Here is a 16,643-nt window from a genome sequence, read left to right on the forward strand (position 1 = left end):
AAAATGTATCTCTGCAAGAAAATCAATGATTATATGAGTTCCTCTAGCTGCTAAATGTATCATGCACTTTAAAATCGATGCTGCTATATCACATATTTGTATTTTGCACACATATGTCCGTTGGACTCACTGCTGCTTCTATTATATTTTCCATAGGGTTGGCTTATCACATGTATTTTATTATTGTCTTAGTTACTGGTCAGACTATGTGCTGCTATTCGCATATGCACTTTAGAATTGCCAATTTGCACATTTACTAAATCTAGAGACAATATTTAGCACTTTAAATCGCATATTGCACATAATTAACGGTCGTAGGACTACTAAAATCTTAAACCAATAATTGTACGACCCAATGACTATGCTCTATTGATACTGCTAAAATGTCCCATTATGAGTGCTATTATGTAAGATTGTATTCTTTTTTATTTCTTTTGGATAGCCTAATTTAGTATTGTGTCAAATTTCTTTTAAATGTATGCTGCTATATGGTTGTATTTTTTTTTACAAACCGAATAAAGCATCTTTGAATTGACACTGGGTTAAATAGGGTGTCAGTATACCGGAAAGGTGAAGGGTGGGGCATCAAAGGATGGACCTGCAACCTGTTAGATGTACTAACAGAGATGGTGAAAGGCCTGTTGGTTTGGAAAGGGGTTTGTCGCTCATATTGATGGCAAGGGCGCTGGGTTGGTGCAGCATATTGCTCACTGTGATGGTGAAAGGCAACTAGGGATAGAATGACTGGGTATGTTGAGCACAGTAATAGCAAAGAACTTCTGGAGTTCGAGGAGGATGGTCGGATGGGCTCTTGGAGGGGGGTATTGCTTACAGTCCTGGTGATGGTGACAGATTACTATCGTTGGGAGAGAGGCTATTTAGCTCACAGTAATGATAAAGGGCCTCTTAGATTGGCAGAGAGGTATACTCTGCATTATAAGGTGCAGGGCCCATACGGTTAGAGGAGAGGCATCTTACGTTCACAATGCTGGGGGAGAGCCCATAAAGCTCTTTTATGCCTCATAAAAGAGGGGTAAATTGCTCTGAGAGTTTGTGAGGGGCCACCGAGTTGTAGTTTACTTACAGTGACTGTGAAGGGCACTTGGGCTGGAGGATAGATATATGACCTACAGAGATGATGAAAGGTATTTTTCCTACAGTGATCGTCAAAGGCCACTAGAGATGGCGAAGAACACATGGGGTTCAACAACAGAAGTATAATCCTCACAGTGACGCCAAACGACCCAAAGGGGTTTAGGGAAAGTGTATATTGCCTTCAGTGATGGTGAAGGGCCCCAAGGATTTGGAGAGGGGTATGCTGCCTAGAGTGATGGTGCAAATTAGGGATATATTGCTCATGGTGATGGGGGAAGAACCCCTGAGGTCGAAGCATGAGAGTATAATGCTCCCACCGATGGTGAAAGGCCCCTAAAGGTGAAGGCTCTCAGGGCTTGGTACATGGGTATACTGCATACAGTGATGGTGAAAGGTCTCAGGGTCTGGGACATGGTATACTGCTTACAGTGATGGAAAAATGCCACTGGGGTTGAGAGAGGGATGTACTGCCTACAGTAATTGTGAAGGACCATAAAGGACCGTCAAGGTCTGGCACAGGGGTATACTGCATACAGTGATGGTGAAACACCCTCAAGGACCATCAAGGTCTGGGACAGGGGTATACTGCATACAGTGATGGTGAAACACCCTCAAGGACCATCAAGGTCTGGGACAGGGGTATACTGCATACAGTGATGGTGAAACACCCTCAAGGACCATCAAGGTCTGGGACAGGGGTATACTGCATACAGTGATGGTGAAACACCCTCAAGGACCATCAAGGTCTAGCACAGGGGTATACTGCATACAGTGATGGGTGATGGTGAAACACCCTCAAGGACCATCAAGGTCTGGCACAGGGGTATACTGCATACAGTGATGGTAAAACACCCTCAAGGACCATCAAGGTCTGGCACAGGGGTATACTGCATACAGTGATGGGGAAGGAGTCTGGGGATAGTGAGGGAAGGACTATAATGCTGACAGGAATGATGGAGGCCTGGCAGCACGTGCAATGGGAGGACAAACAATGCTCACAGTGATGCCGTACTGCTTGCAGGAGGTGTAGAAGCGCTCCCTCATGTCAGCAGCCCCCAGCAGGTGCTCCTCCTCCCTTCTGCTGTACTCCTGCTGCAGCTGCTGGCACTTCCCAATCTGCTTCTTCAGTGATGGGATCTCATAACTCACATTGCGCACTAGCAGGCTTGCCACCTCCGCTGGTGATGTAAGGTCGAGAAGGGTGGCATAAATGGAAGGCCAAGCAGGGGGTAGGAAAAAAAACAGAAGACTACAGATTAATGAAAGGGATCAGAAATACATACCCAGCACGAAGGAGCAGTCCAGAGAGGATACTAACACACAGAGGGTAATAATAAATGGGTGGCACGTACATACACATCCTCGCCCCTCCATCTCTGAATCCGCTGCAGGGCACAGGCAAGTGGAAATCAGAGCTCAGACATGTCAAAGGATGCTGACTTACCAAGGTAGGTGTTCTCGCGCTCATACAAGGACACAATTTCTTGCCAGTCCTGGGGGAAGCAACCAGAGATCAAGATGGGTGAGAAGATTTGTGAACCACACAAACAACAAACTGTTGATCCCAAGAAACAATCTATGAGACAGTCAAAGGTCACTGAGCGATGCTCAGAGTAGGTGTGAACAGCCAGGTAGCCCCCTTTTGTTCATTTTCACCCCTTGATATTTTAGCATTTTCCGATATCGGACAATCCATTAGGAATGGATTTTGATCAGCTCTTGTTCACACATCAATATGCTATTATAATTCTTTGAAGTACTTCTATAGTCTGATTGCTGTTCCCGTTAACTCTCTATTGGCTCAGCTGGCAAATTTAAAGCAGCCTGCATAGCATCACCTAGACTCTGGCACTGTCTTATTTTCTTTAGAGAATACTTACGCTCACAATTTTACAAAGACCAACCCTGACTGATAATTTTTTACTGGCCATCACCATTTTTTCTGTTTTAAAAAATAAAATTCTTGATTTAACACCATCTTACCCAGATATTGTTGGTCCAATGACTGTTCCATTACGCCCTCATGTCCATTCTCTCCTAATTCACGACTGACTTTAAAATTCCTATTGTTGCCTCTTACTGTCTTTCAAATTAACTTCCCTTTACTTTCTATCATGTGCATGTCTCCTATGAGCAGAGCCTACTCCAAGTAACATGCATTTTCACCGTAATCCCGATTACCGTATTTCTGCAAATTGCTCAGATCTCATCTCAAATCTCTCCTTTAACCCCTTCGAGGCTCATGACGAGCTGGGCTCGTCATGAGGTAGCCTCCTCGCACGCTCATGACGAGCCCAGCTCGTCATGAATAATGGGTTTTTGCATATTCCAGCACAGCAGGGGAAAATGCGCCGCAACGATGCGGTTAAGGTCATATCCATGCAACCTAACAATACCTAATCTCCTGTAGCGCATCTTTTAATACCGCCAAAATTTTACATTAATTGGCATACCCCCTCCCACTAAAGATTACACCTAACTTTTATTAATTTAATATACCATTTAGAAACTGGTGCAAATGTGCACTGGTTTCCTTAAGAGCACAAGGCTAACTCCAATAACCACTGGAAAAAAAATAACCTTGGGTTCCAGATCAGTATACTGCCTGTCAAAAAGTGCTTCAAGGCCTAATAAGGGGTAGAAAGCACCATATAAATGCAATTACAATAGTATATAATCCTCCTAGCCCACACTAATACAATAACTCTCAGAGGCCAGGCAGCAGATTGAAGTTCCTACAGACTGCATAAAAATGTCCTTCTACTGCTTGATAGTATACCGCTCTCATTAAACAAATCTGCTAAGGATCATGTCCACCACTCAGTACTGTACAAATTCGCATAAAAAAACACCCATTACCAACTGAACAGACATGGAATAACTGAAGAGATCTACTACATGCCGCTGGCCAATGGATGTCTTTAATTTAGTCCAACTATGGAGATCCCAACAAGCGACATACTACGATGCTTCTTAACACCTCACAACAACAATCAGATGGGATGACATTACCAAAGTCCATCCCAGAAGATCTCTCTACTACGTCTTCCTCCAAACTAGGACCATAAACTTTAAACAAAATATCTAAGACTGGACAATCCAGTGCAGTAGCCAACTAAGTGGGCTATGATCATAAGAAATACTAAAAAGGTTCCTGCTAAGCTGTTCAAAGCTGCCAGCATACTGAAAACCATAAACTGCTTCACACTTCTGCATCCATTACACTGATAAGCGCTGCATCCTGTAACACAATAACTGCACCTTGGTGGTTACTGTGAATGAAATACAAACACTTCCTATATAGCATCAAAACAAAGACAACGCACTTCCAGCCACACCCCCTACATGCTGTAGCAGGCTACTCATGTAGGCAAGTGCTTCAGCACCTCACACATGGGTAATGAACATTATATCAAGGTTGCAAAACAATACAATCAGAGCTAAAAAAATGCACTTGCCAACTTGCTATGGCAAGCCAAATTTAATCAGAACAAGCAATTTTTAGGACCTACTCGCCCGTTCTTGCGAGCCGACAACAGGTGTTCTGCTTGCTCATAAAGTGAATGAGCAATAAAGATACCTTTAAATCTTGATAACTTGTCACATTTTCTCGGCTTTCAGAGACGGAGGTCAAAAGTGAGCTTGTCTTCCTACATTTACTTTTCTTACTATGACTAAAGTTAGAGGAATTTGTAAATTAAATTGTGTGACAATCGCGCTGTGCAAAGCATGTGAAATGAAAGGCTGTAAGATGTCAGGCTTTTTTTCTAACACAACACTGAAATAGCTAGTAAGTGAACTGTTTAAACATTTCAAATATATTTCACTAGTTATGAAGACACATTTATGTAATTCTGTTGTGAAAAAAAAAGATTTCTATACGATGCAAACAAATCAGAACACTTTACTTGGTGATGTGCAAATTTTAAATATTATTGCTGAAACCCAATTTTCAAACATTGATATGCCCTATAAAGTTTTACGGGGTAAACTACATGTGAGTGGGAATGTTTTGTGGACATTTCAATGGGAAATGTGCTATCTGTAAATTACAGTGCACTACCACATCATGCTTTAGTAATATATTTATGAAAAGTGAGTTTTTAATCATGAACTGGGAAATATCCCTGCTCCTGCCCAGATGACAATGTATAGTAAATAATAGTTTTTTGTACAGCAGAAATAGAGAACTTGCATATTTGAAGGTGCTTTTTTATGTGATAATGAACAAAAAGGCTGCTTCATAAGACAAAATATTTGCCTAGGATCCCACAATTTGAGAAGATGTCACGGGTCAAGTACATTACAGTTAGGTCGAGTAGATTATTCAAGTTACTAGACCTACTGGTCTAGCAACATTTTAATGTTTTTTTGAGCCCTGATCATACAATTTCCCGTTTTTGTTAACCCCACCACACACATTGTCCTTTCCAATACAGTGGTGATTTCATTAATTAATAAAGCTTATTTATATAATTGCCATCATACTTTATTGAGGTCCTTTTGATGACCCCCACAGCTTTGCACCGAATGTACTCTTTTCATCCTTTTCTTGTTCTGTTGACATCTTGAGCTTTCCTGTTATTTATAAATGGTCCTGGATTTAAGTATGTTTAGTATAAGAGATTACCATTAAGCCATTAATTGTCTTTCTACCATCTTATTTCATTGGCAGATTACTGCAAGCGTATTACTACATGTGCTTGGAATATCTTCTCAACCACTTAAAAGCACCATTTACGATACCCTCTGCTTGGACGATGTCTATTTGACACTACTAGGTAAAATACTACTAGACTAGTGCAACACTTAAGATTGCCCAATGCCCGTTGGTAAGTCCTGATTATTAGCCAATCCACACCACAGACATTGTTACCCTTGCTTATCTACACCCTATGGAGTCGCACCTTTACTCCATTACTTCTTATTCTGCCTGAATTAATATGGTATTTCCATATACCCTTTAGATTTTGTCCTCATCTGTTCCTTACCAAATACACTTTTCACACAGTTTACATAACTTTTCTTTGCCGCAATGCCACAAGTTTCCTATTCAACTAACCCATTCCATTCCAACTTTAAATAACTTGAGCAAGTTAACCTTTAATAAACATAATACCCTTCCCACTTAGGTTAATAACAAACTTGTCCCTACATCTACTACTCTGCAAGCTTGTTTTACTTTGGTGACTCTCAACATCTCACTTGGTACCTCTGTCACAGTTCAGCACTTGATGAGGTAAATATCTTATATTTCTCTTTAGATATGTAACTCAGGTTCCATTCTCAACATACTTTCTACTCTCTTGCAGCCTTGAAAAAGTTCCTCAGCCAACGAAACATGCATTAGCTGTTTCTTGCTCCTGGCCATTTACCAGGTCTGTTCAATTGTTTTCGTATCATTTAAACAAACCTTTCAACTTTGCGCAACAGAAGCAACAAGTACTACTTCCAAGCAGAACATACGATACATGGAACTTTTCTCCATCGAGTCCTACCCATGGGGCCGGTGTTAGCGGTGGAGGCACCCGGTGCGACAATCTTTTTTGGTGCGCCCCCCCTCCGATTCACTACCCTCTGTCAAAAGTTCCCCTCATCTTGCCATAGCCCCTCTCTCACATACATTTTTTTTGTTTTAAAGCGCAGGTAAAGGCTGGCTGGACTAATCCACTCAGCTATCCACATAAAATACAGATCGGTTCTTTGCAGCAGGTATATTAACCTTCAGCGCTACTTTATGGCGAGTTAAAACTAACACTAGACTCCGATTTCTCTCTCCAGCAGGAACATTAATCACAAGAGTTATCTTGACATTTTTATTGCAGCCTGAAAGCTAGATGCACAAAGAACTCTACAGCAGGTGCTTTTAAATCGTAGGAAATTGGTAAATGCAGTGCTCCCCCTGAGGCCAAATCTCCCCCTCCAGGTCAGCACCCAGTGTGGCAGCATTGCCCTAAAGCCGGCCCTGCCTAATCGTTGGATTGGAGGAGTTTAAGTTTATATTTTTGTTTCATGGTCTAATAGACTAGAGCATACTGAGGCGAAGATTAGACAACACAAAGCCATTGAAATCAGGACAATTGTAATGTACTTTGTGGACTATGTCACATGATACACTTTGATTGCTACCTTATCTAATGCAGAACAGACACTCACCTTCATACGCTGGGAGGAATAGCGGCCAAACATATTCTTAGAGGAGGCCTCTGTCCCTTTCAGGATTTCCACAATGCGTAAGCAATGGAAGTAGTGTATGTCTAAAAAGAAAGAGAGAATGGCAGGGTCAGACCCAGCTCTGTACCTACATCAAGAAAGGGGTCAGCATTCCCACAGTACTCTCAACCAGGATTTCAAATGTATGAGATACTCTTACTAGTTGACAGCAATGACTCAAATCCCTAATTCATGACCATTTGCTGGGGCAAAGACCTCCGCCGTGAGAGAGAGGGAACGGCATTAACTGTACAGTGATCAACCAGCCCCATAGAGGAACACTTGCAGTGGAGCAAATATCAGGCCCAAAGTATTTAGACTTCCTCCTCTTTTCCCCATAGTGCCTCCGTCTCTGCCTAACACCGGGCATCCATTGCATGACCCTAGCACTGCCAAAGAGAGGGGGGCAGGCCTACTCATTTCTGCACTGCAGGAGGACTCCAGATATGCCCTGGAGAGGGCATTGACCCCAGCGTGCTATTAAACTAGAAATGTAGAGCGATCCAAGCCCTGCCTCCTGAGAAGACACCTGCCTCATGCTTTCTGCTGTGCAGAGGTCCTTCGTCCGTACTGCTGACAGACGCCAGCCATGCCCTAGCTATGGCTTCGTGAGGAATCATTAACTTCCCTCTCTTTTTCTATAGATGCCCCTGGTTCATCCTGGCTGCTGCACTTTAAAACTGTGTACGGCTTAGCATAAATGACTATGCTCTAAAAGAAGGGGTCTAGCGAGGACGGCAGATCCCTTCTTTACTAGGTTCAAAGTGTTACTGAAAGTAGTGTCAGTATACGTTCACAAGCTCACTCACAGTGCTTTGCAGACCGCAAAAGAGACAAAAATAAAGAGAACCAGTCGTCTTGCCTTCACGTCATTTCTGCCAGCCCTGACTTGAGGAAGCAAGGCTCTAGATTTGGACTAACCCCAATGTAGCACCCTTAACGGGTGGCCCGTTTTATCCACGCTTTAGTACCCTGTATGTTGTTGTGATTACTGTGCGTGTTTAACTAGTGTTTGAAACCAGATATACTTTATTTTATTGCTGTTTTGCTGGTAAAGTACGGTAGGTGTATCAATTGAGCAAACTTGCCACTGTGTCTAAGATTACCTACACTATTAACAGTTCACAAAAAAGGCAGACCTATTGAGTGGTCAAAGGTAAACAACTAGTCCTGCTGTAGATAAAGCTTGGTCCTGCCATGGAGTAACTCAGGGAATGCCTGCAAGAGGACCCAATCAACCTTAAAGTAGATGTTACCTGGTGATTAGCACGCTCTACAGAGTGACATAACATCTTACAATGCACTGTGCATGGTAAGCAAATTCCAAGTAACAAAGCATAAGATCCCCAAGACGACTAGAGCTGACTTGGAGAGACCTATGTACACCCTTGGAAAAAGTCAATTTCTTCCTTGTTCGGCCCTCGTGGAAGCCTAGCCCCATATTGGGTTCATCCAAGCTCTTGGCTTGATGGACCCACTTGACCACAGTTCAGAGACTCTGGAGTTGCGTTGAAAGAGGTGGTCATGGTCAGCATCTCTGTTGGCCTAAGCATTCACTATCACCAATCATGCAGCACTCACAGGACCCGGCCAGCAGCTGTTCGATCTCCTCGTTCTCTGGCATATCTTGAATTGCGCCATTGATGTTCTCCCGAATCGTCAACACCTGGGTCTGCCATTTCAGGGCGCAGTGACGTCTATCGACCAACCAATCTGTGGATAGACACAAGATGCGTGAGTAGCCAAGGTTGCCTGACATGCTTACTTCCTTCGGACTACATAAGAGCCATAAAACGGAATAAAGAACTCCTAAGCATCAAAAGGCAGCACAGAAAAGGGGTTACCAAGAGCATAGAGAAGGTTACCAAGAGCATAGAGAACACAAGGTAGTGGGAACGGGAGAGAGACTGTAGGAAGGAAGGTGCAGGTGCGTGTGGGGGGGGGTTATAGCGAGAACCAAAAACAGCCAAAAGAGCCAAAATGACCATAAACAAAACAGGCCAGAGGAGGGCGGCGCAGAGACTGACACACAATATAAAGAACCCAAGTTAGAGAGACTGAACGTGTGCATTGTGCACCTAGAGGAATTAGATTTACTGCATCCAAAATTGATGATACAGCATCCAGAACAGCAGTGAGAGGGGTACTGGCTGCCCCTAACGCTCCCAACAGAAAGCCTGCACCCAAAAGATAAAGGTAGCTGCTAGGCATCAGCTGTAGCACCTCAAACATGGAATCTCTGAGCCAAATCCTTTACTAATGTGAGGGCCAAAAAATACCACAGAATAGGTTTTCCAGACAAACCTGCACAAACAACTGACACATACAGTGAGGTCTGCATCAGACATTCATAGTTAGGCAGGCACCAGTACAGCCACCTCTGACCAGGCATACACTAACCACCCCTTTGAAGCCTGCAATAACGCTAAATACTCTCAAACAAGCCTACAACACCATCAACCGACCTCCAACCATGCCAACATCAAGACTAGTCAGCCACAATCAATACCAGACATTTACAGCCAACTCTACAACAAAGCCAGTTACACATCCAACTATGCCTGCATTAACACCAGCCACTACACCACGCCTTCACAAGCACTACTCACCTCCAGGAGGAATCCCTCAAAAAACATATTCATAACTAGGCCTACACAAACACCAGGACCCTTGGATAAAGCTGGTACTAACAGGCAAATCCGTTCGGGCCCTCACCACCATCTAACCAATGAACTTCCAGCATTTATCACCCCAGCAACTAAAAAGTGACACTATCAGAGCACAGATGACCATCTCATCAGTCACTGGAGGGGATCTCCCCACTTCACTGCTTCTCCTCAAATACGCAGCCCTACAAATTGGTAGATTACCTAGCAGCTTGCTTGTCTGGATATCAATCGGCAGAGTCTGATGATCCTGTAAAAAACAAAATGAAACAAGAAATTATATATGAGAAAAGGCGAATTTGTGATACAATTTTGCATCTGAGAACGCAAGTCTAGGGCAGAGAACTCTGTCTCTGACCAAACCACTCACTTATTAATTGGTCCTGTTCCACAGGGTGCACGGTGGCGGGGACAGCAGCTGGGAGTACCTGTACGATGTGCTGCCTTTTAGTAATCCTAATAGAGCTTAGGTTAGGTTCTGGAGTGCTACCCTCTAAGTCTTACGTGTTTGTTTTGTGTCTGTATATTTTCCTTATCACTTGGAGAGGTAATGTCATAGAAAGCATGACAGTTATATGTTCAAGAGTGTCTGTATATTTTCCTTATCACTTGGAGAGGTAATGTCATAGAAAGCATGACAGTTATATGTTCAAGAGTGAACACTTATTTTGTTCATTCCTATTTTTCTTCTGATTTTTAGATGTGTGATAGTTTACATTTAGCGCTATGAAGAATTTCAGTTGCCGTGCCCTTCGTAAAATATAAATTATGCACGGATAAAGAAATGCTGCTACAGAACCCATCTCGATCACATTCAGACACAATTTGGCGCAAGACTGCTTCGTCCAGATTTCTGGGGTATATTGTTATTACTAGTAAGGCAACAGATGCAAAAAGAAAACAGCAACAAAAAACACAGTTATTACAACTCCTGTCTTCTTCAACTAAAGCAACACTGTGTAAAACATAGTGCCCTTATGCTGTTTGATAACTAAGGGTAATGTTCCCACGCGCTATAGAACAGGGCATCTTCTGCTGGTGAAACTGCAGTTCTACCCTGACAGAGAAAAGGTTGTGGGTGAGGGCTCTTCCTTGACACACCGCACGGAAACTGAAAGAGTCACGAAAAGCAACATTACATAAAGGCACTTGCCTTTTATTAGTGCAGTGTGCACGGACAGCACATGCTCACATTTCAGCCAATGCACAGAGTGTAATTTAAAAGATGCATACATGTATATACATAATGGACATACAATAACAAGGGTTGATAACGTCAAAAGGCATGCTTCTTGTGAAGTGCTTTCACATACAAGAATTACCAGAGATAGACGTTCTGACCGAGCAAAGAACATACATAAATGCTCGCAGAGTCCCAGACATGCATGCACGACAGCAACACACGTAGTAGGCACTCAACATATACACATAAAAACACAAATGGATACTACTGGATGAATAAGTGTACCGCTGCGGTCAAAATGTACGATGGTATAGGTAGACTGATCACAAGATTCACCATTGTGGGTGGATACATGGATGATCAAACAAGTGTGGGTGCACATTTAGGGAATCAGTTAGTCAATGAAAGAAAAATATATTTACATACAATTTGCAAGAACGTAGGTGGAAAGGAAAATGGAAAAGATAAAAGTCTTCAAACTTCATATTGACACATACTGACAGAGTGCAAGTAAAAGAAAATGCAGTGGTTACAGGCGAGTAAGTGTGTTGTATATGTAGAGGGATTGTGAAATGAAGGAAATATCAGGAGGTGCATGCAGGAGAGAGTGATATGAGACATCCCACCTTCGCAAGACCTGTGTGACTCCCTTGCCACCTTCTTCTATCGGAAGATTGCAGACATCCACGACAGCTTCATTGTCTCGACCACCCCGACAGCCACTGAGACCTCCGTCCCCCACGACCACCCTCAGCACCGACCCCCTGCTCTCCGGACCATCACAAACGACAACCACATCATCAAAATCATGAACACCATTCACTCCGGCTCTCTATCAGACCCATGCCCACACCACATCTTCAACAAAGCCAGCACCACCATCGCACCCCAACTCTGGTAAACCATCAACATCTCCTTCGAGACAGCCACCTTCCCAGAGAGCTGGAAGCACTCAGAGATCAACGCCTTACCCAAGAAACCCAAGGCCGACCCTAAGGACCTCAAAAACTTGCGACCCAACTCCCTACTCCCGGCGAAGGTTATCGAGAAGACCGTCAACAAACAACTGACCCGCTACCTCGAGGAAAACAGCATCCTGGACCCATCCCAGTCCGGGTTCCGCCGCAACCACAGCACCAAAACTGCCCTCATCGCAGCCACCGACGACATCAGGGCCCTACTGGACAAAGGCGAGACCGCGGCCCTCATCCTCCTTGACCTATCAGCCGCCTCCGACACCGTCTGCCACTGCACTCTACGCACACATAGGCTCATCCCTCAGCCCGACTCTGTTCAACATCTACATGGCTCCACTCGCCCACGTCGCCTGACTGCACAGCCTCAACTTCATCTCCTATGCCAACAACACCCAGCTGATCATCTTAATCACCAAGGACCCCCTCACTGCCAAAACCAACCTCCACGAAGGAATCGCAGAGTGGATGAAGAGCAGCCGCCTGAAACTCAACTCAGACAAGACAGAAGTCCTCATCCTCAGCTCCACCCCCTCGGCCGGAGAGTACTTCTGGTGGCTGACCGCACTGGGAACTGCAACGACACCCACCGACCACGCACACAACCTGGGATTCATCCTCGACTCCACCCTCTCCATGTCAAAACAAGTCAATGCCGTCTCATCCTCCTGCTTCAACACCCTCCGCATGCTCCGCAAGATCTACAGGTGGATCCCCACCGAAACTAGAAGAACGGTCACCCAGGCCCTTGTCAGCAGCAGCTTGGACTACGGAAATGTCCTCTACGCAGGAGCCCAGACCAAACTCCTGAAACGCCTACAATGCATCCAGAACGTCTCCGCACACCTGATCCTCGATATCCCTTGCCTCCGCCACATCACACCCCACCTGAGAGACCTACACTGGCTTCCCATCAACAAGAGAATAACCTTCAAGCTCCTCACCCACGCACACAAGACACTCAACAACACCGGACCGGCATACCTCAACACACGACTCACCAGCTACACCCCGAAGCTCCGCTCCACCGACCTCGCCCTAGCCTCCGTCCCACGCATCCGAAGAGCCACCTCCGGCAGCAGATCGTTCTCCCACCTCGCCGCCAGGACCTGGAACACACTCCCCATCCTCCTACGGCAGACCCAGGACCTGCTCACCTTCAGAAGACTATTCAAGACCTGGGTCTTCGAGCAGTCGAAGCAACCCTCGCCCCTTGAGACCCTCACGGGTAAGGAGTGCACTTTACAAAGTCTCCAATTGATTGATTGATTGACGAACGATATGCAGAGGGAGGTTTACAAAAAAGATGTGGAGAGAAAATGGGCATAAATGTCAAAGAAAGACTGCAGGGGAAAGTGAAGGGAAGAACGGGAGTGACAGACATTCTTATGACTATTACCCATTCCTCAGTCCTCAATAATGATAATGTTCAATTCATAATCACATAATTTCGAGAATTGAAACGTTTTCAGTTCAAATGATTTTTAAAAATTCCACTGTTGTTAGTCATCTGATACTGCTAGCAAGAATTGTCAAAGCCAGTAGGTTTGGCTTGTCTTAGGTGCATCATGTACGTTACTGTGTCAGGTATATTCCCTGACACAGTAACGTATATATAAGGTATATAAATAGAGGTTCTATTTGGAACCTTTGGGAAATCTCCTAAGTAAATCTGGGGTCAACTACCATCTCTACGCAGACGACACTCAAATCTACCTCAAGGTTGCCTCCACTCACGATCTCTCCATCCTAAGCTCTACCCTCGACTCCATTCAAAACTGGATGTCAACACATCAACTGATTCTGAATCCCTCCAAAACTGAATTCCTCCTCCTCTCCTCCTCACTTTCTCCTCCCCCGGTTCAATCATGGATGGACCAGATGAATCTGCTGAACAATAAATCCATCATTGTTGGCAGCGCAAAATCCCTTGGTGTCATACTCGACACAAAACTCGATCTACTCTCCCATATTAATTCAATTGCAAAGTCTGCCCGATACCAACTGCGCCTTCTTTGGGGGATTCGTCGCTTCTTCCTGGAGCATGACCTTAAAACCCTGGTCCAATCGCTGGTCCTCTCCAGCAATTCTGCAATTCTCTTCTGACTGGCCTCCCCAAATCCCACCTGTCCCCCCTTAAGTCTGTTCTCCATTCAGAAGCTCGTTTCATTTTTGGGGCCAAAAGAAGCGACCACATCACTCCCATGCTATCCACCCTCCGCTGGCTTCCCGTCGAGGCTAGAGCTATCTACAAGACTGCCTGCATCACCCACAAAGCCTTGCACTCCTCCTCCCCGTGCTACCTGGCGAATAAACTAAAACTCTCTGGAGGCTCTAGACCATCACGAAATGCGGAAAATCTACTGGTTGAACTTCCCACTTTCAAGAAGGAAAGATCGATGGCCCAAACCTTTTCTGGCAGCGCAGTGAGAATCTGGAACTCACTTCCACCTCAGCTCCGGACCACCACCTCCTCCCAGGCCTTCAAATCTGACCTCAAAGTTCTCCTCCTTCAAAGACACTTCCAAATGTAATCCATGCCCTCTCTATTATCTGAAGGAAACCCTTCCATTTAGAAAATCTACTAACTTGACAATGGAAGTGTCTTCCCAGTGTGTTCCTGTGGTCTGAGAGTCTGCCATTTTTTGCAGTATTATCCTTCTACCTATGTTTTGTACTCGTGTGTAACATGCACCCGTCACTTTCTCTTGTAACACACTGTTTTCTACCTCTTACATTTGGTTGTTTTCGATACCTGCACAAGTGCCACCAGTGCCTACGTAACGTTTGTTCTTGTGCTTGAGTGTCCTCCTTATATTGCAGTATTATACCTCTATGTTTATTTTGTACGCTTTTGTAACCGGCACACGTCACGTTTTCCTCCTGTAATGCACCGTTTGCTACCTCTTGTATTTTGTTGGCACACAATTGTCATTTTTGCTTCATTTAATGTAACGTTTGCTTTTGTATTTTGCTCACTTGTAATGTTCTCATGTATCAGTTCTGTTCCTATTGTGAAAAGCTCTGACACCTTCGGGTAAAGTCCGCGCTATATAAAAACGCATAAATAAATAAATAAATAAAATAGGATGCAATCAAAAAGTTCACAGAGAAGCGCCAAGATGCTGTATGGAAAGCACACGATTCTAGTTTACATATTTTAAGCCAGGCCCTTCAATATATAGGGAATGCCCCTTTTAGAGACACCCCACTTTCTTAATCCTATAAGTCTTGGCATAATAGTTCCTCCTTTTAGCCTCTGGAGCTGCATAAGGGCTCACTCCGATATAAGGACTCTAATGCTGTCGGGTGCCGCTCGGCATTTGTAACTACAGATCTGGTTATAGTCCTGTTGAGATCCAGCCTGCTGTGTGTGTGGGATTTCATTAAGGTCGCTAAACTTGCGACTCTAACTTATAAGTGACACTTGAGATCAGCAGCAGTAATCACAAAGCCTACAATATTTTTGGGAGCACAAATACCTTTCACGTGCAAAGCATTTACATAAGGGCTATAAAGAGAAAGTAAACCCAAAGAGTCTCATCTTCCGGGAGTTGCAGAATAGAAGTCCCGGATTTGCCAGTATAGTGCCTGCTATCCGGTGTCCATCGGGACATTTTTTTTGCATATGCCCTGGCTTTTTAAAGGGAGGTAAGTGTTCGTGTGTGCTCTAGTGGGATTAGATAGCAATTTGTGTAACCAGGACGATACTGTGTATCAACACTCAAATTCATTGTGTTTTCTATATTGGCGAGTACAGTTAGTAGGTAAATACAGCAGAACTACATTTCCCAAGATACTAAGCGCGGAAATCAAGCACGACTTCCCGTACAAAGGCACAGACTTACAAGGCTCTGAACAGGTCGGGCTGGAGGGGGGCGTACGAGAACCGCGTGAGAAATTGTCATTCCGCATAAGTGTTAGCGCAAACTTAACCCCAAATCTTCAGGTACTGACCTGCATTATATCCGGAACCACCGCAAAATTGCGGCCTTTTCAATCAGATGTGCCCGAGGCAGAGCTGCAAGCTGATTGGCCAAAGTGGACCTGTAGCGAGGAGACGCGTAGCGTGCGACGTTCAACGTGTTCAACACACATTTTGGTCGTCACCAGTTTCATCCAATCACAAAAGCCAAACTATTTCTAACAAATAGCGTCGTTTCATTCTTTGGCCAATCAGAATGTGCAGTATCAGCGCTTATATCGTCCTGTTCCAACTTGCAACCTTAACTACGTAGTTTATGTAATCTTTCGTCCCCGCTTTTCAGTAAATAAGGGTGTGACTTTTATATGTAGCCTACATTTAAAACAATTCCATCAACAATGTTCAATTCTATGAAAGACTCAGAAACAATGATTATGTTTATTATCTCTACTGCAAAATAAAAATTCTAGTGGTCAGGAAATAGGGGCTAATGGGTCCAGATCCTTAGAATCCTGCAATATTAGAGCCACATAGTTGTGGTTCACTTGTTCATGACAATGGGAGACCCCTTCCCTATTGGCTGAGCT

General features: G+C 44.2%; 1 protein-coding gene across 1 annotated transcript in view; it reads right to left on the bottom strand.

Annotated features, from left to right (window-relative positions):
* The window catches only part of CDK5RAP3 (CDK5 regulatory subunit associated protein 3), a 69,592-nt gene extending 53,353 nt beyond the window's left edge, over positions 1-16,239 (bottom strand). The window contains exons 1-6 of the mRNA XM_078645572.1: positions 16,089-16,239; positions 10,179-10,224; positions 8,890-9,021; positions 7,252-7,352; positions 2,540-2,588; positions 2,095-2,273 (exon numbers count right to left, since the gene is read on the bottom strand). Of these exons, the coding sequence (XP_078501698.1) occupies positions 2,095-2,273; positions 2,540-2,588; positions 7,252-7,352; positions 8,890-9,021; positions 10,179-10,224; positions 16,089-16,094 (513 nt within the window). The 5' untranslated portion in view covers positions 16,095-16,239. The remainder of the gene's footprint in view (positions 1-2,094; positions 2,274-2,539; positions 2,589-7,251; positions 7,353-8,889; positions 9,022-10,178; positions 10,225-16,088) is intronic.
* Positions 16,240-16,643: the final 404 nt, after the last annotated feature.

This window comes from Lissotriton helveticus, chromosome 5_1 (assembly GCF_964261635.1).
Source record: "Lissotriton helveticus chromosome 5_1, aLisHel1.1, whole genome shotgun sequence".
In the NCBI taxonomy this organism is placed as follows: Eukaryota; Metazoa; Chordata; class Amphibia; order Caudata; family Salamandridae; genus Lissotriton; species Lissotriton helveticus.